The sequence below is a fragment of the Dunckerocampus dactyliophorus genome, chromosome 19 (genome assembly GCF_027744805.1).
Source record: "Dunckerocampus dactyliophorus isolate RoL2022-P2 chromosome 19, RoL_Ddac_1.1, whole genome shotgun sequence".
Taxonomy (NCBI): domain Eukaryota; kingdom Metazoa; phylum Chordata; class Actinopteri; order Syngnathiformes; family Syngnathidae; genus Dunckerocampus; species Dunckerocampus dactyliophorus.
This window is the reverse complement of record NC_072837.1, coordinates 9,792,474-9,819,477: the sequence shown is the minus strand read 5'-3', so window position 1 is coordinate 9,819,477 and position 27,004 is coordinate 9,792,474. Positions and strand designations below refer to the sequence as shown.

The 27,004-nt window shown below is 41.7% G+C and overlaps 1 protein-coding gene across 6 annotated transcripts in view; it reads left to right on the top strand.

The window, feature by feature from the left end:
• The window catches only part of cdc42bpab (CDC42 binding protein kinase alpha (DMPK-like) b), a 79,926-nt gene that overhangs the window by 12,131 nt on the left and 40,791 nt on the right, over positions 1 to 27,004 (top strand). For all 6 annotated transcript variants that reach the window (XM_054761981.1, XM_054761982.1, XM_054761984.1 and 3 more), the window contains exons 2-4: positions 20,258 to 20,349; positions 26,116 to 26,199; positions 26,632 to 26,727. In XM_054761981.1, the coding sequence (XP_054617956.1) occupies positions 20,258 to 20,349; positions 26,116 to 26,199; positions 26,632 to 26,727 (272 nt within the window). The remainder of the gene's footprint in view (positions 1 to 20,257; positions 20,350 to 26,115; positions 26,200 to 26,631; positions 26,728 to 27,004) is intronic.

Genomic DNA, 27,004 nt, shown 5'->3' with positions numbered 1-27,004 from the left:
ATTTGTGGCTCTTAAAACCAAAGCCCTCCACAGCATTGTCACGGAACAGGTTCATAAATAATGTAGGGTTCTCTTGCCTCTGGTTTCTCCTCCTCCAGCTCGGCCTCCCTCCTCTCCTTCCTGTTGCAGGATGTTTATCTGTCAGCAGCGAGACAGACAGGCACACAATCCCAGCTATGGCTGTATGGTAGGAATGCCAAGGAATCCAATCAAGATCTGCTTGTCTCTGCTTTACTGCTGCGGTCATGTACTTACTTGTGGAGAAATCATTTAGGTTTAGAGTTTAGGCCTTTCAACTTGCCGTTCTAGCGGTTTTTATTTGGAATCTGTTGTCCAGAACACTAGATGAACATTTTTACATTTGTTTTTGGTTGACTCATCAGCTACCACATGTTTTTCTTCTGCTGCTATAAAGCTTTAACTGTGTAGACAACAGACCAAAGGCAATTTTTCCAGCTTGAATAGTGTAGACAAGCATCAAACGTTTACCTTAAATCAAGACCCGAGAAGATGTAGCTGCTGGACAAAAGTCTTTGTAGTCTGGGAAATGACGATTAACTCATGGCACAGCTTACCATTACTGTACCAGTTTGCCCAGGTTGTGCGTGGCTCACATAACATTCCTCTGCTTGCAGTAAACTTGGGCACAGTCATCATGCTTCAAAGTGGAACTTGTCACTTTCTCCACACCTGCACCGTCATCCTCGCTGGCATCCGAGTCGATACCTCTAGCGTCCACCCCAATTTAGGTTCTCGTTGCAAGACACGGCACAACACGCTGACTGTGCCTTTGTTCTGTCCTATTTGTGGCATTGAACACGGATCCATTTAGAAGGATTTGGTTTAATTTGGGGGAGTTGTTGGAGAGAGTTGCATGATTCAGTGTTTTTTGTTTTGATGGTTTTCCATGTCATTGACTGTAGTTGCATATACCGAGGCCCTGTTGGTACTTTTAATTTAATTTGTCCTATTCCTGCTTTAGCGCTGATTAATTCCAGAGAAAATGCTCACACTACTGCTAAGGTTTTGACAAGACTCAATGAAATTATTTTGAGATGCCATTGCCAGAGATATCTTTTCATATAAATAAGCACAGCTATTAGCTTATGGTTTTGAAATAGGCAAAGGCCCACACTCGTGCATGTTGTTGCTTTGTGTCCCTCATCCCTCGCCGTAGGCCGTGCATCTCCTGGCTGTGTTGAGTGGTGGATCAACTGCGCGTGTTTAAAAAGCGCTGACTCAGTCTGCAGCCCCTCATAGTTGGGCTGCTTGTGGAATTTGGAGCCGAGGTGCAATGTTCGGGAGCGCAGCAGCTGTTTGGAAGGGACCAGATCAGCCTCTTTGTCCACTCGTGCCCCACTCCCCCCCATTCTGTCTCCTCATTGTAGGTTTCATTGTGAGGGTCAGCTTGCCAGCTCCTTTATTCACTTGTGCATTCTTAAAATACTGCACGCTACTTATTGCTGATTTGTTTTTTCTCTGTTATCGTGCATCTGTTTTCTGTCCTGTTTTAAATTCTTTCTTCTGCCTTTTTTCTGTTTGTCATCTTCTATCCCCCTCCCCTTACTGCCTTCTGCTCCTCTTCCCTCTGTACCGCTTCCTCCCCCTCCCTCCCCTACACACTGCTGTATCCCAGCTTTACCTAGTGACCGACAAGGGTGTCTCTGGGCTTCTCTTTGCACCACTTGTACGCCACGTGCCGTCATCGTGTCTGTTTTAGTTTGTGCATTGCACACATACAGCCAATTAGCGGCTGAAACATTATCGTGTGTAGAGGCTGATTTGATCACAGTACATTCAGACTGCAGTGACCTGACATTACAGTGCGGTGCGGCGCAGTGCAGAGCTGCAGTACTAATAGAGCGACTCTGCTGCATACAGTCGCACACAGGGATGGAATCTCTAATGCTGTCATTGTTTGAAAGGGGATTTCATGCCGATGGAACCGATTGAACAAGACAGATATTTGTCCTATTTTTTTTCAGTCGTCAGTTTAACACTACTCATGTTGTCAGAGCTTACATGAGGCGGCGGCTGAATCCTAAAATGGGAGCTGAGGACACACTCCACCCTGTAGGCATATCATAGACCTGCTGCTCGTTGAGAATTGTGATATGTGCTTTCACGGTTAGTCTCCAAAAGTGACCAATAAGACCAGAAAATGTTATTTTTTGAAAAACAGGGTCTGAATACTCTCTACATATAGTGACAGAGTTGCTATGATGGTAGACCAGGTGCGTATGAGGTGTGTTAAGAAGCAGAGTTACTAAAACATCCACTATACAGAGTTGGAATGACAGGCTGATAATAAATGACGAAGTTCACGGACAGTCTCATTATGTGTTTATGAGCGAGGATCTTTTTTGTGGTGGGCCGCCACAAATATGAAATCCACTCTATGTTTTCCAAATTCCGTTTTTTTTTGTTTTAATTTGTTATAATCGTAGTCTTCGACTACGGAGTTTCATAGTCAAATCTGATTCGTTAGATTTTGTTCATGGTCGACTAATAGTGATGTAGATATATATTTTAAAGAGCACCGCTAATGGTGATCCTTAGAAATAAACAGATCTCATTTGCAACTTTTCCCACCTCAACAAAAAAGGCTGAAACACTCAGATAAACAACTTAACATGGTACGTGTGCAGCAACAGCACCTTTTTATTTATGTATTTAGTGACAAAGAAAACAGAAAGCAGTTCACATGAATAGTCCTCCGTCTTGCTGTTCTATCAGCCCGAAATGTGTTGCGGTTGGCTAGCTCAATAGCATTGCCCGATACTCCACTTTTTATTAATGTATCAGCAAAAATGATGACTTTGCAGTACGAAAGTCTCTTACTGTGGGTGATGTGGAATCATAACTTGTCCATTTTATTCACTAAAGACTGCACGTTAGCAAGAAAAATGCTCTGTGAGGATAGTCTATGCGGTGTGCTAGCTTGATGTAAGCTCGTATTCCTCCGTGCCCTCCTCACCTTTGCTGTCGTTCTCAACGCTGCTGCGTGGTTTGTGTAGACGCTGGTACTGTGGAGCTCGAGTCGAAGATCGGTGATAAAATTGGTGGCGCTGCGAAATCCAATATCCAAAAGCTCTTATCGAGTGTAAGATGTTATACCAGACACGATTAGGGCTGGGCGATATATCGATATTTTTAAAATATAGATATCGAAATCAACCACTGATATCGATATAGACTGGATTTGCGCTGTATCTCCCGCATCCCTGCATGCAGGAGGAGACAGGAGGGGCGGAGCAGAAGCCCGACAGCTCCAGTCGTAGCTACAGTGTCAGCGGTGGAATAATTAGTCAGTAAGGAATTAGCGGCAGCTCAGTAATGTGGAGGTACTTTGGATTCAGAGCATCAAAACATATTTTTCACCATAAAACTTGGCACAAACTTGAATACAAGGAATGTGTCTGCCGTGCTCCTCATGAAAGGAAAAGCGAAGTGGTGTGCTGTTATAAAGAGGTGTCCTATCACATTGCTGATATATGGTCCCCGTTGCAACAGCGGGGAAAAAAAAGCTTTAAAAACCTGCTGAAAACGATGGACTCCCGATGTCCAGCCAGCTTCGCACACACACAGCTGCAGTAGCATGCACTGCTAAACTAAGCTAGCCCCCACCAGTGTCCAATCACACACACTCTGAAGAGCAAGAGATGGGTTTCCATGTTTTTTCTTGACTTAGCTGGGATTTCAGGTGGCCACTTTGACATGTTTAGTTCGAGAGGGGGAGGCTTAGTGTTTGTTAGGAGATGGTGCCACGATTGAGCAGATATTTCCCCACACAAACGTTCCATCTGCTGACGATGACAGCATTTCATTCACTTTATGTAAATTTCCGTCAGATTCCGCATTTAACAGATGATTCAGTTTTTTTTGGCCAGTTCAGCGATTCCTTCCACCATTCCGTTAGCGTGGAAATCTTAGGGCCCTACAAATGTATGGGAAACAGTCGATATGTGCTGAAGTCGAGCAAGATTTTCAGAGATCCAGCGAGATGTCGTGCATGATGGTGGTTTGGCCTGTAGTAGCTCAATGATAATCTGCTACATGTTAAGGATTTCCCAGAAGTGTAGGTGTGATTTGATCTGATTTGTTAAAATGTTTACATGGAAGACTCTATTGTTCACAAGTAAGCTACTTAAAACTAAAGTCTCTCAGCCAGTTGGACAGAGCTCTCAATGGGAACTAGTCCAAGTTTTCCAAATACCTATGCCAAGCAAACTGTGGTAAACAACAAAAACAGGAGTTGCCAAGTCAGTTGTTGTTTGCCATGTATCTAAACCATATATATATATATATTAGGTACAATAAGCAAATATGCTAAGAGGATTGGGACATACTGTAGATATTACAGTTGTTCTTGTCCTCACACCATAGTGCTTGTTGCCTGATAGCTGACGCAAACGCTGTGCTGACCTTGGCTTGTGATGCAGCGCCGAATCCGATGGTCACCTGATCTATTTTTAGGCCTCTCCGTGTAACTATACTGCAGCATTTGTCTCATTTTCTTGTAGCGGCTGTCCTGACCTCTGTGTCTTTAAAGTGGATATGCATGACTTGACACTGTTAGCTGGGCAACTACTATGTCAGCAACGTTCATCCAGCCTCCACCTCAGTGCCGGTCATTGACTCGGCAGGGTCCCACATCCTTCCTGCCTCGAGCTTGAATCACTCGCATTGTCCACCTGACTATCAGCTCACACATTCAACCATGAGCATGTTTTCTCGTCTCACAAAAGCTGTGGTTTGTGGGGATGTGGCTGGAACCAACAGAGCTGGTTTTTAAACTATTCACATATGAATATTTCTGTGTGAGTGGATATTTATTGACGAACCGCAAAGACACAAGAAACCCGTCCCTCTTTCCTGACTCTTCCTCTTACCGCTCGCTCCACTGAGACGTCTCTCGGTGGGGGAAATCCTGTGGGTGCTGCGATTGCCATCTCAATTGTCCTCCATTGAGCTGCCTTTGTTGTTCCCCTCTATATATAGAGGGTTGCCTCATGCCGCTTCCTGCCTCAGCTGAAGGTCATGGTGCAGACACAACAGGTTGATGCTGATGTGTGAGTTTCATCATCCTAGAATGGCCCCCCCACCAAATTTATTTTCGAAATTTCTACCAGAACCTTCATGTATAGTAAAAGTGAATCACTCATCATTTGACAGCTGCTTGCTGGTGGACACTTTGTTCTGGTTACACTCTATGTCCCATTTCACATCCATTCCAGTCTCATTGGCAGCAGCGAGTTGTTTTCGACACTAGCAATAATCTGTCCTGTCACCACTATTTTCCTCCGCAGTTCACGGACATTCCAACTTTGTCCGTCAACACACGTTCAACCCTTGTTTCTTCCTCCGTATACAGCCGGGGGTCCCCCTGCACAAACATGGCGTTACTATCAGACACATTACCAAGTGGAACAGGCAAATCTGATTGTTCTAGTAACACAACAATTACATAGACTCTAAGAGAATAAGATAAAGTAACGTGTACACCACTTGGGACATTTCATTCTTAGAGAAGGCCTTTTCTGTAATCAGCTATTGCACACACTAAGCATGCAGTCACTCTAGGCAATCTGTGTTGTGCTTGGTCATGCTTGACACAAAACTCTGGATTTCTTTGAGTCGTGTGAGAATGAATGAAAAGTTCAGTGAAGGCGTGTTCAGTAAGTCACTGCATTCACCTGTTTTCTACCTGTAGCTATGTCACTATGATTACCTGGGGCCTCATCTATAAAAATGTGTGTGAAATTCTGACCAACCAAGTCTCTGTACGCCAGAAATCCAAAATGTGCATACGGACAAAAATATTCAGATCGTACGAACACATTCACGCAATTTGTGTTTATAGATTCCAACTTGATGAGAAGTACTCCGCCTTAAGTTACACCCTTGCCAGACCTCCACTTCACCGTAGAAAGTCAATGCAAAGTGACACCTGGATGTGGCGTCCATACGCAACTTGTCGGCCCTGTTTTGTACGTACTTAAGCGTTATAGATGCGACCCCTGGTGTTTCATTTGTAAGTTGGAACACAAGTTTATACCACAACACAATACACAAATCGTTCTTAACCGTCATGAGACCAACTCTTCTAGATCGGTTGATTTGGTCTGCACTACGGGGTGTGCCGACCAGCGATAACGGTCTGATATCAGCCAAAAACTAGTCCAGGCCCAGGAGGAGCAGTTCTATTCAGCAGCAACACTTGTATTCCGCATGTAGTACCTAAGTGATCACAACAACAGCATGTGCTAGCGTGTTTTCAAAGATGACATTGCAGCTGAGTGTAAAACTTGTCATGCACAAGTTTTCCACGGTGGCACAGAACAGGAAAAATTTTAGGACGACCAACCTCACTGGACGTTCAGAAAAGGATTTTTGCAATACCACAGCTTCCTGAAACATCCACGGCTGTCTGACACATTTACAAAGCATGAGAAACTCCCACATTGATAGCAATAAGTCATTGGCTGTAAGAGAAAAGAGCCAGCCCCTGATGATGGTGAGTAATTTTGCTTATTGTCAGGATGTAAGGCATGCACTTGAATTATGAAATGTGAAGGCACAGGTGTGGCACCTGAGCCTGTTTGGTGAAAGTTGGCATGGTGTCTTGGCATGCCGCTGTGGTAGGCAGACAATGTGCAGCCCGCGGTTTTAGCCTGTCGAGAGGGGCGGTGTCTGCGCTTACCTAGATGTCCCATGCCCTCGTCAAAACACGGGTCACACTGTATCCTCCCACACAGATTCAATCTGCTTATCTGTGAGGTCACTTGTCTCCTAACTATTATCTCAATGGCTGCCCGCTACTGCGTCAAGCTTGTTTGTTCCCACAGCCTGTCGGACCCCATCCATCCTAAATGGATCAGGCGTAAGGGTGCCCCCGCGTACTCACGCCAATTAGTTGGTCTGGTAAGTGGATAATGTCACTTCTTCATCCAAGGAACATTAAGCAAAATACTACAGTATATCATTCATATGGCATTCAGTCATCCGTTTAGTAAATGTATCCCTTACATACCTTCTTTAATACTGCTATATTTCAGGTTGGATATAGTGGGTATTTCATATCCACATAGCATGTTACATTTATTATTTTTTTAAAGGCTCTCAGATGCTTTCAAAAACGTACATTTTCCTCAATCTCCATCCACACCAGTACAGTATAAAAAAGCAAATCCCTGTCCACATAAAAACACACTGACATTCGGAAGCCTGAAAATGCAGCATTATAACGGCTCTCTGTATGCTGGGAAGCCCACGTGCACACTTTCCCAACATGAAGTTACCCAGCATGCCTTGCGGGGTATAAATGGGTGTAAATTAGTAATGTTTTTTTTATGTATATTAGTGTGCAAGGGTTTTATCTCGATACCTGCCTGGTCCGTGTGGTGCAGTTATATTTTGTGTTCCACATGTGACTTGTTATTTTTGGTTGGTTTGGGTTGATGACCACCTGAGTGTCTGTCAAAATAGACATTTTTAGGGCTGGTTTTTTGCCGTTCGCGGGTGGTCTTGGACCATAACCCCTGCGAAAAGCAGGGCTCTACTGCATTTTTTTTTTTTACTCGCCTGTGTGTGTTATAAGTTGCACGCACATTACTCGTGTTATTTATACACATGCAACAATGTCGCACATATCTTTTATGCCGTTAAGCAAAAAGCTCAGTTGTACCTGTCCATACACAAAAGCTGTAGCCGGTTTTAGAAAATCTTCACCCTGGCGGGGGTTTTTAAGGACAAAAACCTATATTTACGTTTTGACAAAATGCGTACGCTATAAAAATGGGTTTTTGTGTGGACATAGCATAAGCAAGCAGCAACAATCCCAGCTGTTGCATTTTTTTCCAGGCACTTTTGTTTACAAGCCCAAGAAGTGACACATTCCTTTTGGAAGTTAAATTAGTAGCCAAGGTAGCCTTTGCTGTGAAAATGGCTAGTTGTGGCATGGAAAGTTATCTTTTGTACAGCAGAGGCACATGCCCATAGTGTGGTATTTGTGTTTTTACCATGTTTATTTAGTTGATAATTTCACACTCTGAACAATCCTATATTGATTTTTAAAAATCTATTATTTTTGTTGCGTAGCAAGAGAGCAAAAATGGTGTTTTGTACCGCAAATATTTTACTGTTATCAGCGTAATTTTACTGTAATCAGCGTAAGCGCCAGAAATGTAAATAATATCTTTTCACAACTATCACTGAATGTGAAACGTGTACAGTCAGAGGTTTCCGCAGGACGCCAATCTATCTGTGGCATTGTGTTGCGGGGGGAAATTATGCCACTGTCTGATTTGCATAAGTGGTCATGTCACATGAGTGCTTTGAGGACATGTCCGCATGTGTTTTGGCCTTTCGGCTGTACACGAACATGTTTTGGTTCTTAGAAACTGCACTTTTGGAAAACTCTGGCTCAGCACTCAGGTTTTTGGTGTGTGTCATAAGAAATGTCCAACATTATCACATGGTTTTAAACCCCCTTTTATTTATTTTATTTATTTATTTATTTTTTAAAAGTTAGTACAAAATCTATTTGTTGTGGTGAAACACTGATGTCAGTGTTAATGTTTTGGAAATATCCGAATTATGTTATATTGTGTTTATGAATATAGTAATTATGAATGCAGTTTTTATGGTCACAAATATAAAATATCACAAATATATTTTTTGTGTTGCAGCTCCTGGAATTCTCTTTTTACCCCCCCCCCAAAAAAAAAAGAATGTCACAAATGATCCGCCATTTCCACCTGAATTTGGTTATCACGATCCCAATCTTGCCTGAGAGGTCATAACAAAAGCCACGCCGGTGCTCTCGTACATTTGGGTGGATCCATTTATAGTACGGGTGGCCCCGATGGGAATCCCTTAAATGGTGCAAAGTCTGTGCTGGAGAGCTGTAACATAGTAACAACAACACCCCCCCCCAATTTTCCACAAGCCAGGGAATAACCATGATGTTCCCTGTAAAGGCAGTTGGAAACTGGTGATGTAATATCTGTCAGGATGTTGTGATATGTTGGTGGTTGAAGCACAAGCAGTGTACTTACTATACTTGTTGCTGATGTGACTTTAATTTGACCAGTCTTAAAATGTAAGCTCTGCTGGAAGTTAATGATGTGCCACGGTAAGGCCACGTTCTTGCTTGCATATTGTGGCAACATTTTATTCGATTTTTTTAAACGCATGGCTTTGGAAAATGAGGTGTATGTTGCCAAACATTCATTCTGGTATTATTGGCTCATGGAGTAGTGTTCTTTTTTTTTTTTATCCAGGAGCAGATGCTTCCATGAAGTTATTTGTTCCTGGGAATTGGCAGCGATTGTTTCTTCTGGCTTCTTAAGCAGATCATTCATCCAGCTGTCGGTGTCTGTTTTACCAGCATAGCCACAACCAGTGCCCGAGATACTGATTTGTATACTGAGTTGGGGATCTGAATAATCTCTCCTCCCTTGCCTCCCTGCTTATATGATATACAGTAATAAAAGAATATAATAAAGTAAAAAAAAAACAAACAGAAAAGCTCAGAGATGGTTTGTTTTTTACTCTGATAAAATCTCGTATTGTCAACATGACCACCTTTGCTGGTATTACGTGTCATTAGCGTTTCCCGTATTGAATATATTGTATATGACAGGTTAGTTAACATAGCCTGAAACGCTCCTCTCATGCTCTCACCTTATCTACAGTAAGTATTAGGAATGGGAGGGCATGTTGACACAGAATTGTATAAATCAACTTGTTTGCACTGTGGGTTGAGCAGGTTGACATGCAGACTCTGAAGTGTTTTTGAAGTACATGGGAACACAGTAGAAAAGATGTACTGTATGCAGCAGGAATGCTTGTCACGGCATGCAAAAAAAAAAAAAAAAAATCATATATTATGATTAAAATAATCTATGTGTGCATCCTGAGGAGTACAGTTAATCGTCGTTTTTTTGCATGATTCAGTTTTTGACAGTTTTTGAAACGAAAACCAAGGTACTAGGGGTGTCACGAGACGGGACGATACACACGATCGGTTATATGAGAACGAGACGAGATTTTAGCATTACTTTAAAGACTGGTACAATGAAAACATAAAAAAATAAGAGTTTATTTTTTTGGCAGTGCAATGCTATAGCTGTTCATGTAAGAACCCATGGAAGTTGCTAGATATCATCTCTTAAATTAAATTCTTATGAGCTATATTTGTTATCATTATATTTGTCCAAACAATTGTGCCTTTAGTTGTACCAGGCATTAAAATGGATCAATAAACTGAAGAAACAAGGGTGGTCTAATCATTTTTTCCATGACTGTAATTTTTACTACGTTACACTCTTCTGCACTCTGTGTGTATGCTAGCTTCCCCGCCTCCACCCACTGAGACAAATAGACTGTATGACTGACAAAAGGGCTCACCCCATTCAATCCGTGGACTAACGCACCAAAGTGCTGAAATCAATGCATAGAGTGAACTCTCTTCCCGTAATGTATTAATGCGGGCCAAAATATACAGTTCATTTTCATTTATTTTGTGATCAATTAAATTATTATCATCCCAGGCCTAGTGCCCACCTACGAGGTACCACAGTGGATGATTTGGAAAGGGGTGGAAACTCCACGGAAAGGGAGCTTGTTTGTCGTGAGGAGCACCAATGAGTACCAATCGGAGACACACAGCATTGGCAATTCTGGTGCAGCCCAGCATTAAATTGCATTTATTGCTCCAGAGCATGTCTGTGTGCTATGTTCGTGATGCCCAGTTTGCCCTTCACAGATTTCTGGTGATTATCAATATCTCACATTGCAAAATGGGCACTGGGTTGCCGTCCGAGTCCTCTGACTCCGCCTAATCTCACAGCTGTCTTTCCCTAGAGAGCAAGACACCAACCTTTCATCTGGGTTGATGGTGATACTAAGTGCCCTGACTGAGCTAATTTGCTGATTGTGTTTTGGCTACTTGCAGTTGTAATGCTATAAAAAGCATTGACAAGCCCTCACCTGACTGTTTGTTCTGGAAATATGTTTTCTATTAAGGCAGCAAAGAATTGGGGTATGATGTGTCAGAAAGTTGACTTCTCACTTGTGTGTGAGGAATGATGGGACGACAAGGTTAATTTTTCGTGTGGAACGTGCAGGAACATGATACTGGAGTTACTGGGGCCAGCTTGAATTGACTCGGATGTTTCTGCTGAATAAGAGGGAAATGAAACGGGCAATCTGGCAGGCTGCGACCATGTGACCCCACAGGAAAACAGCTGGCAAATATCTATTTGACTTTTAGGAAAATGATGAATTGTAATGTTCCATACTGTTTCTCGTAAATTAAGGTAGTGGACGGAAGGATGCGATGAGCTATTACTCAGTCATGCCAGAGGCCTATCATTTTCTCTTTTTATGATGCATAGTTTTCCCTCAACGGTTTTTGCAATCTAGGAAAACTAGTTTATGCAAAAGTTCTCCTCTTCCAGTGTTGTCATGGTCAGACAGAGGGGAAGGCCATGCACAGGTTTCTTCCTCCGTTCTCGGCAAATCCTGAAAAGTCACCCTCTCTTTCCATCTCTCTTCCCCCCCTCTCCGTCTCTCTTGAAAGCGGCATTTTTGTGTCGTTACCTCACTGTGGTTGTAAATAATATCTGTGATGGCTTCCAGATGTCCCTCCATTCCACTGTGAAAGCGGGGATGGAGTTACAGTGTGGTGCGGTTGTAAGGGTCGGACACTTACTGTAACTGGCTCAAATGCTGACTGGCCTCACCGGCCCTCCTCTCCTGTGCGGTATTGCTTGCTGCCATATGTTGAACTGCTTTTCCATTCCATCACTGTCCTGGCTTTGCTTGTTGTATGTTCTCCCTCCATGTTGTTGTTCCACTACCATGTTCCGTTTCTTAACCGCAGACAAATAGCCGACATCATCGCCATGTCCGGTCTTTCAGACGAGTTCATTATTTTTTTTATTGTGGAAGAAAGATAGCAGTGATTGTTGCCCTGAGGATGGATCTGTTCTTGCTTCTGTCCAGTTGGGTGATGTGCCAAAATAAAATCCCTATCCCAATGACTGACATTGGCCTCGCGGGAATTCCAAACTTCAACCTTGTATAGGAGTGTAATTGTCCAAGGGTTGCACGATATTGGCGCTATTATATACTTCGGTGGTGCAGAGTCGCACTGCTAAGTTGCTAATTCTCACCTTTATGACGACAAATAAACTGCATTTCTTGCATCTGTGACTGACTAAGGAGGAGGACGGAGAAGAGCTAAGACAGAGAAGCCATGCTAACTGCTAAGATAGCTTGAATGTAAAGAAGGGAAAACAGAAGAATAAGTGCGTAGTGCACTTTAAGAGAAGTCCAGGAGCAACTGCGAAACAGCAGAGCGTAACCAGCGATGAACAGGAAATTAGCCAGTAGATTAATATGAGTCTAGACAGAGAGAGAGAATAATACAACTACAACACAGTAATCAGATTTTTCAGTATGGAAAAATCGGAATGATGGAGGTGTACAGAGCTCCCATTCGGTACATATTAAGTGAGGGACAGGAAGTGCATCTGTCCATAGTCAGACGTTTACTCTGTAAACAAATACAGCTTGGCCTCAGCCTTCAGCTGGTAGGAGTCAGCGGGCTAGCGATATTGCCAGGAGAAGCCAGAGCTTCAAGCCGCAGCTCTTAATGCTGCGCTTCTGTCAATAAGGAACTTTAGATTCCTAAAAATAAAATTATAATTGAGACTGTTCAAATTGTTACTGTTGCAGACTATATTTTCACATTTGTACTTTCTGTAATTTGAGAATTGTTTATTGGAGAATTACCTGCCAGCAATTTGAAGCTTTTAAGTATCATTTTAAAAACCATTAAAGTTGTTTACACAAAAGCTAAGAGTTTTCTGTTTTGCATTTAGCTTTCTTTATGTATCAAAAATGAACCGAACCATGACCTTAACTCACTTAGCTGTGATTATGGCGTACCGATACACCGCTAATATGTACTATTATGAGTACTCTACACTCAGGCATGGTGTTTTTCATGAAGTATTCTCATTTGACCATGTGGTTCTACATAGTGTTGTTTTACAACCAAGTATTTTACCTTGTGATCACTGAGTACTGGATCCAATAGGTTGTAGCACACATCTGCTGTGTGACCTGTAAAAGGGTTAAAATACACTGTAGGGTTCGTGCTTATGTATTGTTTGTTTTCTTAAATATTGACTGAAATTGTGGGTGCGACTCTTTGCCTTACAGAATAGAAAAAATGTAAAACAGGACTCACAGTTTCAGGGGCTTGAGAGTATTTGCATGGAAAACATTAAAAACTGCTTTGGGATTGATGTATGGAACAAAATGGCTGAAATGGCCCAACTAACATGTAGAGGAAACCGATAAATTACGTACATGAAGCATGCATCAACCGAATGGACTGCTTTTATTAAGAAAAATGTGCAGGAATTTATCTAAACGTACATTTATGGTTCATTCCTCTGATCTGCATGCTGGTCTTTACACAAACAAGCCATCAAAATGCATTGAAATATTTTGAGGCACTGCTGCAAAATGAACACACTTACCAGAAAGTACACAAAAAAAGGCCCTCATTTTTTTTCTCATGCATTTGTGTGTAAGCTAAGCAGACAAGGGTAAAATTCGACAGAACGTACGCCCTGACTGTAGTGCCCGTGCTATTGTTTTTCTGATAAATACTCCTCACGGTGGCATTAAAGTTTGGTCCCATAAGTCGGATTGACTTGAAATTTCTCAAACAGCTCAATGCACTCTACAAAAGACACCCACTGTGACTTTTGGGGTGTTTATAGCTGAGTCACCACAAAATTTTGGACACCTTTACAGGACCGACCAGCACAATTTGATCAAGATTGTTTGGAAAAACATGGCCGCCATTGAGCAAAACTTCATATTTGCAGGGCCATCTTGAGTAATTTATTATGATTACAGAACTTTTAAAATATCTCTATTACATACAGTATATGGTACCATGTAGGGCCCTATGATTTCCCTGTTAACGGAATCGCAGAATTGGCCAATAAAAACGGAATGTACTGTTAAACGCGGAAAGTGAAATAATATGATTGTGACAAGAAGGAACGTTCGTGTGGGGAAGTATTCCCTTGGCGGACCGCTCAATCGTGGCGGGATCTCATCACAAACACCAACTCGCCCCCTCTCAAACTAAACATGTCAAACGGTGGCAAAAAAACTTGAAAAGTCCTGAAGCGTGAATGGAAGCTAGCGGGATTAGCTTAGTTTAGCGGAGCGTACTAGTGCGGCTGTGTGTGTGTGCACCCAGCTCATCATAGCAGTCAAGAATTGTCACCATAATCGCTAAAACGAATAATAAAGTGATTAGAAAAAAAAGATTGATCATTTTGACGCCTTGGTAAATTGACATGTGCGACATGTACGTATGCCTGTTTTATTTCTTCGTCTTGCTGTAGCACACAGGCTGGATGACAAGAGGGTTCACACTACTTGTGTCGGAGCGTATTGGTTGTACAGTCTAAGGGAAAGAGTGAGCCACCTGTCAGCTATTCAGCGTCTTTGTCACAATACGTGGCGGTGGGGGCTAGCTATGTAGTGATTGAATACACTGAGTGTTAGCAAGCAGTTAGCAAGCAAACGCTAATATGACTGAAAGCACAAAAGCAATAGTTTCGAAGCCGAATTGCTGAGGCGTTTGATTGGCGAAATGAAGCAAGCTCGTGATACCCAGTGTATATAAAGTGGTGACGCCTCGCGATTCGTAAGTGCTATAGTATGCAGCTATAGTGACTCAAATGTGACATGACACAGCGATTATTGAATGATAAACTCAATGATAATATGGTCTAAAAAAAGATTGAAATTATCATCAGGCCAAATCAAGACACATTCTCAACACACACAACACATTTCCGGCTTTCAAAATAAGAGGACCGTTTGCCGCGTCTTGTCAAGTTTTGTAAACAAAATAAGGGTGTAGCAACGTGTGCAGAGATTGAGAAAAGTTAGCCAGGCTACATCCATTTCTCAGTTACTAAGCAAAATTGGCCAATGATGTATTGCATCGACAAATGTAAGAATTTTGCATTTAATTAATGGACATTTTATTCACTAACTCAAAAAGCACACACTCTATGTTGGTAAAATAAGTTTAAAAGGTAAACTGAATTCTAAAAAATTTAAACGGACTTTGGGGAAAAAATAAAATGGATCTTACAGGGCCCTAACCATGTCTTCAAAGCCATTTTGAGCACAGGCCATTGGTGGCGCCACAAATGTCATTTACTGTCACAATCACACTCTTAATTTTGTGCCTGTAGGTTTGGCGCCATTCCCGTTTTTCCAGTTTCACTGCCTCCCGAGGCTGAGCAAGTCTGTGTATTTTTCACAATGTACAATGTAAGCGTGTACATACAGCACAGTACATGTGCGTTGGTGCTGGTACATGTCTTTCCCATGTAGAACGCAGTGCATTCTACATGGGACTTATGACTGGCATGTCATCTTTTTCCAATCTGGACTCACGAGCGCTGCTCATTCCAAAACCTCTTGAAAACAAAGAGCTTCAGTCTTGCTGAAGAGCTTGGATTGACACTTTCTCAATCACTGCCAGGGGTTCATGCCTCACCTTGTCATAGTAACGGTTGCTATGTTTGCCTCTACATGTGTTTTTTCCTAGTGAGTTAAGATATATGACAAGGCTGTATGGTATTTGCTTGTCCTTGTTGTAAAAAAAAGAAAAAAGGAACACGGCATGTTGAACTCAGTGGCTGACAAACAGACACATTGATCGCTGGGTAAATAAATGTGGGTTAGTTTATTGAGTACTTGCAATGAGGGCGTATGACCCTACTTACTGAGTAAATTGCATGCCAGAATAACAGGTTATTAGCTGCTGTGTATTCCAGCAAACCACATTTTTTTTCTATAGAAAAGCAGGACAGACGATGGCATTTCAGCTAACAGCTAATCATTTAGAAAGTGCACAGATTTGCACGTGTGATTTGTTGTGGACGGGACCTGTGGGCTGTCAGGTGAAAGGCGGTGGGTTCTTGCAGCTCCTGAGTCAACACCCAGCTACTAATCATGTCTTCCTCCTTCTTTCCCCTGTTCTCTGTCCTGAAATTCCTCTTCACTATATTATGATTAAGAATGAAACACAGATAAAGACACTAGGGTGTGAGAGATGTTAGGCTAGTAGTCTTCCAAATAACTCTTATGACAGCTGACAAGTAATGACCAGCAGGTCTCTAAGGGCTGTGGTTGAAATTTGTCTTAATGATCTTTCCTGAAGACAGGGAGAGTGCAAATAACATGTGTGAGTTGTGTGCACAATGCTGAATAATGGATGTTTATCCCGAGCGCTTATTGATAAAAGTGTCCCCCACAGCCGATGTCAATCTAGGTTGTCTGCAGGGGTCGAATCCACTGTTATTGGGATTTTAATATGTTGGTTAATAGATGACAACAAAATCTACATCACAGCTCACGACAGCTGCTCTCGGTAAATAAACTAAACAAACAGTAGCTGCGGTAAAAGGAAAACTGCACTTTTTTTTGCACGGTATTTTGCCCATCATCCACATTCCTTATGAGACATGAACACACGTCTTTCTCTTTTCTGTGCGTTCTAAAGATATAAAAACAGCTAAAAGTGGAAGCTAAGAATGCACCTAATAGGACGCATCTATTACACCTATAAAGCTGTAAAGCTTTCTGGAAAAAACCTCCAAAAATCGCCAACAATGCTCCATTTACGTAATGTGACCTGCATATTGACCAAGCTACAGCGACATTGTTATTATTATGGTTATTATTAATTGTTATTACCATTGTTACACTGAAGAACTACATTAGTGGCATAGTGACACCTTGCCACACCACACCGGCTTGCTACGAGATGGTTAGCGACCAGCTTCGCCACACACGCCCGCAGTGCCGTGGTCCCAATGCCTTAGGCCACCACTAAAACGGAACACTACATATTGGAGCTGCCGCCACTGCTGCTGTGTTTTTGTTTTCGGAAAGGTTGACGCTAGGTGTGCAGCGTTTGTTTCTATCCTGCTATGTGAAATCAATGCGGAAGTTCCAGTAATGCTTAAAATGACCAAAATATGTGATTTAGCAGTTGCATCTATCTTTGTTTATCTCACAAAGATGCAACTTACACGACATTAAAACACTAATACGCTCTCTAAAACTTGCGTGGGAAAAAAACTACAATGTTCTCCTTGACGGGCCCTGACATACTGTTTTACAAAGTCACAGATTACCACGGAGAAAAAAAAAAAAATTTGTTTATCTCATTGTCTCCTCCTTTAGCCGAGTGACTGAGCCAGACATAGGGGTACCTCGCTGCTCTGTCTGTGTGTGGGGGGGCCAGGCCAGGTACTCGGGCAGGGAGTGACAATCTCCGCGCAGCAAAAAGAAAAGTTAATATCTGTTACATTTTCACCGATATTGATTCATCAGTGATACATCTTAACCGCCCCAATTAATTGGCAGGGCTCTAGTTATATGGTTTAAAAATGACTGTTTTGACTGGACTTATTCCTCTTTTGATTTAAAGATATGTAAAAATAACACATTTTAGAGCTGTAATTACAATACCGTGCAACAAACAAACCATGATTTCTTTGCCCAAGGTTATCCTACCGTCAGAATGTCATACCGGCCCATGTGTACCCCAGAACATCTGTATTGATTTCCACCAAACTGTGGTATGGGCTAGAAGGGGAACCTTGGTATTTTAATGCAGACTAAGATCATGGATCCAGCTTTTAATTAAGCGCTGTGAAAACTCCAGTCTGGAGAAGTCAGCAAACATGACTTTTTCTTTTTCACTTGGCAGTTAACAACCACACAATTAATACCACCTGGACTGGAGTGGAACACAACTGAGCAACTGTTCAAACTAATACATAATACTTAATACAGTTTTTATACTTAGCTGTTTCACATACATACACTAAGGCATTAGTAGTATTGTGGCAGTCCCTTGTGTAGTCGTATCTATTAATCACAATTACATGGGTTCCCATTCACAGCCAAAGGGAAGTGTTTTCATTCTCAACAAGATAGAGTTTAGACTTTGCAGAGGTCGAGTCCAAAAAATGATGCTGCACTGCAGACAGATGAATGGAAAATAACCACCAGCCACAAAACACTTATTAGTGTATTTTACTGTTTAGTTGTAAGATGTAACCTTGTCATTTTGGTTCATACTCAAGTTCCATTCATCCGTTCATCTTCTGGATGAATATATATATATATATATATATATATATATATATATATATATATATATATATATATATATATATATATGGCCCACCCTGTACACATCTATGTCATTTTTTCACAATGCATTTGTACTTAATCGTGATTACTAACTTCCCCTCAAACGTTGTGTATGTCCACTACTTGAGTAGTTTCCTAATCTTTTTCATATTTCTGACATTCTTGTGGTGATTGTTTTGTGCATTTTCTGTCGCCGGTTCACCAAAAAAACATTTAATAGCTCAAACACAACATGCGTGACTCCCCTGCCCCCCTGAGTCTAAGTGAATTGAACAATGTGACCAAGATTTTTACCCCCACCAGCTTTTCCCTGCTAATACTGACAATAGGAGCTGAAATGTTTGTCAAAGCTGCACAGTGTGTCGTACTGTGTTGCAGTCCCACTATGTCAGCCCCACTAAGAGTGAGCACTTACTGAGCTTACTGAGTTTGTATCATTTCACGAGGCGTCCCCCTCCACACCCACCCCGCCTTTGACGGTGTGAAAATGTCATTTTCCTGAACGCTTGTGGTTCTGTGAAGTCATGGCGCACACCCACAAAGACGCACACTAGTGTAGGGGGGTGTGGGCAAATAGCAAGACAAGTTAAATATTTAACCTTACACACTCCAACTAAAAAGTATCAGTACTACTAATATATTGACATTGGTGAACCGGGAAGGCGTAGTGAGATCACGTACACCAGGAAATATTTGGAATTGCTCCCCACAAACAAGGGAAATGGTGACTTTGTTCAACTATTGATGGAATCTGTCTGGCTTTTTAAAAGAACGCAGGCTCCCATGGCTGTTTTCCACCACGAACCTTGATTGCTGATGTAACAATTGATTTTTTAAAATTTTTTATAAAGCCCGGTTATTTCATGAGTCACAAGAAAAATGTTAACATCTGACAAAGTCATTCATGGATCATTCACTTGAACCATGTACAGTTAAGAGCTACATTACATCATGTTTTTCATCACTTTCTACTAATTTGAATATGAATCTATGTATCTAGAGCACCGGTAGATACTTCACTGTGCCTGTCTGTGAGGTACAGCGGAACCCACTTTTTGCCACATCTGGAACTGGCTGCCTGATGTACATAACCGAAACTGACCGCTGCTTGTACTTGCAGTTTTACAGATGTTATAATGTGCCACCAAGACAGTTGTGACCAGCTAGCTTAGCTGTGTGATAGTACGATGAATAAACCTCACTCTGTAACGCCTTCGGAGCCGCGCTTGTCAGAGGGTTGGGAGCCTGGGATTTCACGCTTGGCACAGTTACGAATGAGGTGTGTTAAGAAACAGAGTGTTACGATACCATCCACTGTTCGTAACAACGAGCCAACAGACAGTCCCATTGTAATGTGTTTACCAAATCTAAAATCTATCTGTTGTGGTCCAAATGTATGTGTGGCGAGCCACCACAAATAAATGAATGGAAGGGAAACCCTGCCTTAAAATTTTTTGACATCCCCATCAGCAGTGTTGCTTAGTTGATGGGACATTTAAGTAAAGAGTTTGGCTTCGCAAAACAATATGCGTTCAAAAGAGAAATACATTTGCATGATAAAAATGCCTACTCTAAAAAATCAGACCTCACAAATCGCCCTGCCTTGTATTTGTCTCCCGCCGTATCCCTGCGCACTCTCCGTTCTTGTGTATGTGACAAAGACGCTCGCATCTAGTCTCGCGACGGTGCGCCGCGGCCATCTTGTTTACGTGTGTGTTCCACAGCGGAAGAAGATGCAAGCGTCTTTGTCACATACACAAGAATGGAGAGGCGACAGTGCGCAGGGATATGGCGAGAGACAAATCCAACGCCGAGCCATTTATGAGGCCTCTTTGGACGCATATTGTTTTGAGAAGCTAAACTCTGAACTATCCCTTTAAGCTGCATAGGTAGGAATGTAGTCTTGTGGAAGTAACCTCTTGCATACTTGAGTAACCTAGACCTTACTTACTCTTCTTCTTCTCTGCAGCCAAACCCTTTACATCCAAAGTGAAGCAGATGCGCCTGCACAAAGAAGACTTTGAAATCCTCAAAGTGATTGGACGGGGAGCCTTTGGAGAGGTAATGCGCCTAATGATTGAAATGCTCAACATCAACTTGAAACAATCTCACTGTTGAAAACCTGCAATTTGTTTTTTCCCCTTCTCTGTTGTGGTGGAAACAGGTGTCATGGGTCAGTTTGAAGCCTCTCTTTATTCTTATGTCAAATCCAGTTTGTGGTTTTTGTCTACCTGTCTGCTTTGACAAGACGTATGTCAAAATCTGAAACTTTTTCCTCCAGGCGCAGGGTTTTGCAATATGATACTAAGACAATACTTAGCAGTAAAAAGACTATCCTGTTCAACCGTAATACCTTGATTACTGAGATACAAAAGGCGAAAAAGTGCAATAGTGTTTTGCTTTCCGATGCATTCCAGTCGCAAAGAGCTGTGCTGGTCTGCTATTTGAGCGTGATTCCACTTGCAGCTTAAACAAACTATGTTTCTCCATTCATAGCTATCCTCGTTGCAAATGTATAACAGAAGTACCAGTCAAACGAACCAATCTGCATGTTTTGTTGCATACGTCCATATAAGGACGTCGTCAGACATTACCACTAGGTTTCAGGTGATGATGCCAAAGCAGGGGAAAGCATCAGTCAGTACTCATGCGTAATGTCAATCTTCAGCAAAACGTGGCAGCGTGAAACTGATTTGATACATTGGCTTGTCTTGTGAAATGATTTTGTTGCTAACGTGATCACATGTCATCGTCTTATCCTAGATCAGAAAGCTGCCAAGAGAATAGCATTACCCATTGCGCACGCAAACCGGAAGCCGAAGTGACAAGTTCAAAGTCAAAGGTTTTAAAATAAGAGTCGCCGCATAAACGTGAAAAATAAAAATAATTCTTAATCGGTAGCAGCAAATTGATCAGTGGCGGTCCAAATTAATCAGTGGCAGGCTGCTACAAATGAATGAATGTATTGGAAACACTGATCCACACACAACAACACTGAGGTTAAATAACAGCGCCTCCATGTCTGAAAAATAATAGATTAGGCAACATGTTTTGCCAAATATTTGGATTGTCACATGACGATATGTGCGGAGAGTCAGAGGAAAGCTAGCAAACAGGAAGACAGATGGATGGAAATACTTTTGGACACACCTGCCAGCATGTAGCTACAGAAAGTACCCACACAATACGCTAATGTGTTCAAGAGAGCTTCTGCAGCCAAGGCTGGAATGTGCATGTGTGAGTCATGTGTCTCTGCGTGTATTTTTCAACCTTTTGTTCAGTGCCGTACTGGGACTTTTGTAAAGGTGCAACCTAGTGGTAGCGTTCCACCGTCAGCCGAGCTAGGATGACATCCAGGCTTTCATGCACCATTTAATCGCCTGATCAAAACATTTTTTTTTTTTTGGTCATCATGAGAAGTACAAGTGCATACAGCATGAGAACATGCGGAAGGAACATAGGCTCAACGCCTTTCTTCAATCATTCTGAAGGCTTCACATGCCTTCCTATTAGCTAACTAGTGGCACTTGAAACAAATAATTGACATTCCTTCACTCATTTTCCACCGCTTATCCTGTGAAAAGTCACGGGTGAGCTTGAGACTATCCCAGCTGACTTTTGGGGAAAGGCGTGCTAAACCCTCACTTACACACCGCTTACTTTATGAATACAACACAAAGCGCACTGCACTAAAATACACACTAAATGTAAAATTTTTAGACTGAACCAGAGTGTGAAGGCAGCCTTAGCAACCGCACAGGAGGCGTTATGATGCTAGTTTTAAGATAATGGAGATCAATGACGCAGCGTCATCAAGCAACTGTCAAGCAGCTGAGACATACGGTTAATAATGTATGCTCAATTAAATATGATTTAATTATATTGAGAGTAGGGCTACAACTAACGATTATTTTCTTGTTGATTAATCTGAAGCTTGTTTCGATTAATCAGGCAATCAGTTAGGCCCTAAACCGGTGGTGCCCAAACTGCGGCCAGTGACTCGTTTAATATTGGCCCGCGGCACATTGTACAAATAAAATTAAACACACAAAAATAAAAAACAACAAAAAGGCACAATGTAAAGAGCCAGAAAAAAAACGAAAGCCAAAAATGAAAAAATACATTACAAAATAAAGAAATATACTGTACAGTGTATATTAAATATCTAAGTGGCCCCCTGCACATTTTTCACTATGCGACATATTCTGTATATCCAAACACAAACAGATACTGATTTGATCTGCAACATATCAGAAAAGAGGCAAAAATGTTGATCGCTGTTATCCAAAGTCAAAGCTGATGTGTGTGAAATATCTTGTTTTGTCTGAAACACAAAGATAGTAGGTTTGCTTTAATGGATGACTGAGGAAATTGCTATTCACATCTGAGAGGCTGAAATCAGAGCATATTTACATTTTTAAATTGCAAAACAATTAATCGAATACCAAAATAGTTGTCTGTCAATTGGATAATGGATTAATCATCTATTCATCGATTAATTGTCGCAGCTCTAATTGAAAACATGGTTAAAACGTCATTTTTCCAACAACTGGTCTTTATATCGTCTTTATATTCGGGTCAGTACAGTAACCTAACATGCACTTTTTTGGATAGCGGCAAGAAACTGGGGAACCCGGGGGGAAAAAACCCAAACAAGCACACGCAAACTCGGCTTTTAGAAGTCAAAGCCAAAATTTGAACCCGGAATAGCCTGGCTATGAGGCACACATGCTAATCATGTGCTGCCCTCTGTGCAAATGAGTAGTAATTGTATAGATGAATGAAACGGAGTCGGGCTATTAAGGCCTTTTGACTTTGAGTCTCACTGCTTTGAATGTAAGTTCTCTTACATGACATTTCTGAGATCATGTAGTGTCATATACTGTGTAATTTTGGTCTTGTGCGACAGAAGAGACGTTTCCCACTGAAAATGTTATACCTCATCAGGAGTGATCGACTTTGGAAGTAAAATATTTTTGTCAAGGTATCAACTTCTAGCCGGAGTAATGTGTTTCCCATACACATGCGCTGCCCTGTAGTCACTCACTACTCAGAATGTCAGATGTGCACAACAGGGATTTTGGATCCATGTTACACACGATGTTACAGTCAGTGCTCTAAGGCGGTGATTTTTTTTTTTTAAGTCATACAAACAGAATTAATTTGCACTAAGCGAATAGCATCTTATGATTACCTTGACACCTTCACGTGTATTTAAATATTTCTATTACATGCGACAGTTTGTGCTTCAATGATTGCAGAAAAGCTGTTTTAGTCGTGAGCTTGGTTTGTACCCCCTTTTATCTCCACGGCTGCTTTAGCCTGAGATTGCAGCCAAAAAGCATGATGATGACAGGATGATCTGTGCAGCCAAACTTGAGGTGTCTGCATGTGGTGCTGATGGTGGTTATGGGCCCATCACACATTTAACAATTAACACACAAAAGTAAAATTAGCTCCTCAAGAGCCGTATGCTGCAAAGACGCCAAAAAATGTCAGGTCTGCCTTTTTAATATTTATATAAGAGTTATAAATCTTTATATAGGTGTAAGAAAATCTTTGTGTTCAAGTGCAAACACCTATGTTCGAGTAGCTGGAAAATAATGGTGACTATTTGAGGGCAGTGTTGTTGCCAATTGTTGCGATGTAAGTTGAGTTTTAGTTTAAGTCAGAGCTAAGTTATATCTAAAGTGACACCTAAGTCACTCACATTGTACACAGTGCACATGAAGGTCATATAAAGTACAGTGATGCAAAGATTAAATACAAGCAGATTGGGAGGTGGAAGTCTCAATAATGACACCACTCCATTGTTTAGTTATCACTGTCCATTTCATAGGAACAGATCTTTTCACATGTTCAAGGATACCGTCTTTGTCCTGGATGATGATTTGAGCGACTTGGCCCGGGCAAACAGTCAATGTTGATCTGCGTCTCTCCGCTTTCTGAGCATTTATCTGTCTAATTTGACCTCACCTTTTCCTTTTCTTTGACAGCCGAAAAAAGTTAACTCAAAAGAACAAAAGTGACGTTTTTCCTCAGTGTGGCGACGTGCGGATTTTTTTGCCTAATTACTTTTTTTTCCTTTTGTACAGCCTGTATTGGGTTACCATTGCTGGCTTTACCTGCATATTCTGTGGTTTATCGTCAAGTATACAGAAAGCCCCCAAAGTAAACTTTGAATGCATAAATATGGGAAAGACAGTGTGCTGAGGGCGACAAGAAGAAGCAAAGTGGAGTACAGTGACTCCAGGAGAGATTGGGAGAAGACAAAAACAGCAAGGCGTTGCCAAGAACAGTGTACTCTCCCCCCTGTCCTCTTCTCTTCCTCCACAGAGGGATCTCTGGGGGAAATCCAAACACTGCAGGAATGTTATCATTGTATTGCATTAGCAACATTCCCCAGCTCATTTAATAGACTACAGACCCTGTTGCATGGGCTCCTGTATGTTTCACTGTTTGTGTGTCTGTCTGTGTGAGTGTGTCACACCACTCACAAATTTTTTACACTGTTATTCATTTCGGCCAAACACCAATAAACAGACCTAATGCAAATTTAAACAAAGACAGCTAAAGAAATTATTTATTCATACAGATAAATCCTCCTTTTGTGTAGTGCAAGAAGGGATTAGAACCCAGGAGAAGTGTTAAAAGTACCATAAAAAGGCAAATTGTAACAAAATGCATGTAAGATGGTGAGTAATTTCTGAATGGTTCATCTCCGCGTGGGCCGATCCTGTGTGCAGATGTTTGCACATTCAGTAAGAGCAGGAAGTAGTTTTCAAATGCTAGAAATGATCCACCTGGGATGGCCTTCTCTTTATATTAATAGTTTTTGTACCATGTTGATCTTTTTCCATTGTGGTGTTTGCGTGTGCGTGTCAACAGCTGTTATCAGCTTCCATCCAAGTATTGCATCTGCGCAAATGTCCAGCTGTATTTGTCCACGGTTTTCTCTCCCCTACCTTCTTTGCGTAGCCAGGCTGTTTGCCTGTTACCTCCTTTTATCCCACATTGTCATCTTTGCACCAATCAATTAGGTTGGTGAGACAAGAGATGAGGCCGCTTATTGCTTCCCTTTTCCTCTATGTCTGGATAACTTAATTCTGTTTCCGCAGCAGCTCAGTTCAGCTCATTTTGCTCTGTCTTTGCTGCCTCGTCCCTGTGAGTCACTCGTTTTCTTCGTCTTTTTAATGAAATTAATGTCATTTATGCTTGAGACAGACAAAAGAGTATTGTCTGGCCTATGTTGCTATGCCTTTCCTTTTTACTTGCTGAGAAAATATGATATCTCAAGATCGCTTGACAGTGTTGCCCATATTTTTTGCGGCCCTTGACTTTCCTGCTATATTTAGAATCATCAGACCCCGCGAAAGAATTAATTTTTTTAAAGAAGCAGCCAGTGACAAAGACTTTTGCACATATTGCTCTTCTCAACGGGCAACGGGTACCGCTGTGGGCCCATCCTCCATCTAAAACCACTCAGGCGGGTCTGTCTTCTTTGTGAAATAAAAAAAACACAAAAATAAATGACAGAAGAAACCTAATTTGTAGTCCTAAACATTTATTTTGCCTATCATGCTTTTTACTCATTGATGTTCTTCAATGTAACTTGTTAAACATGTCTGAAGCACATAAACCCTAGCCTACCATGCATGAATGCTATGTGCTTCTCCAATAATGACAAATTCCCCTACCAGGTAGAACAGCTACCCTCTAATTGTGCCTTTGGAATGCTTGAGAAAATCCCAATGTACCTGTGGGATACATTGTGGGTGGGTGAATTCACGGTTTGAAGCTGTAGTCAGCATTTTCCTTTGTGTGCAGGTCGCAGTTGTCAAAGTGAGAAATACGGACAAAGTGTTCGCCATGAAGATTCTCAACAAGTGGGAAATGCTGAAGCGAGCGGAGGTAAGCATCACTCGCTAACTGTCAGAGGTGCAACCCACTGTGGGGGTTAGAGAGTGGGCCAGTATTGGGGAAGACATGGATTCCATTTTAAGACAAGAAACCATTACCCCGTATTCATGCATAGACATTTGCACATATTGTTGCGGTGCGTGTTTTGCTCAGCTTCTTCTTGACATGACTGACATTCCTGAGTGTCCCATGGGTCTTCAGGCATCATGGCTCATACGTCACATGCTTAAACAGCTCCGTGTTACGTATTCATGTGTGAATGTTTGCAAATATTTTCCTGTCCTGTGTACCCTCTTCCTATGGCCCATAGAATGATCATCAATATATGTTTATGATTAAAGTGGCCAAGGGGATAGTGCGTATTTCAGGCACCCTGTGAAGTTATGTGTGACATTTGACCTTAACTATTTTGTCTTTCCTTAGACTGCGTGCTTTCGTGAGGAGCGAGACGTGTTGGTAAACGGAGACTGCCAGTGGATTACCACCCTCCATTATGCCTTCCAGGATGATAACAATTTGGTATGATACTCAAAGAACGTGTAATAAGTAGCGGTGTAGCAGTCAGTGGACATCGTGGTGGTCGATGCAAGTTATTTATTGACATTTGCATTATAGACCTATAGCATCATTATGCTATAGCTCCTCCCCCTCCAAACCATATTCCTTGACGTGCACGTCCAAAAAAAACCAGAGATGTGATTGGTCGGCCTTTTTTCATAATTTTCAGTAGGTAGTTTTTTCTGTTTGTCCCTCCTGCGAAAGGGCCATTAAAAAAAAATCCACAAAGGCAAAAGGT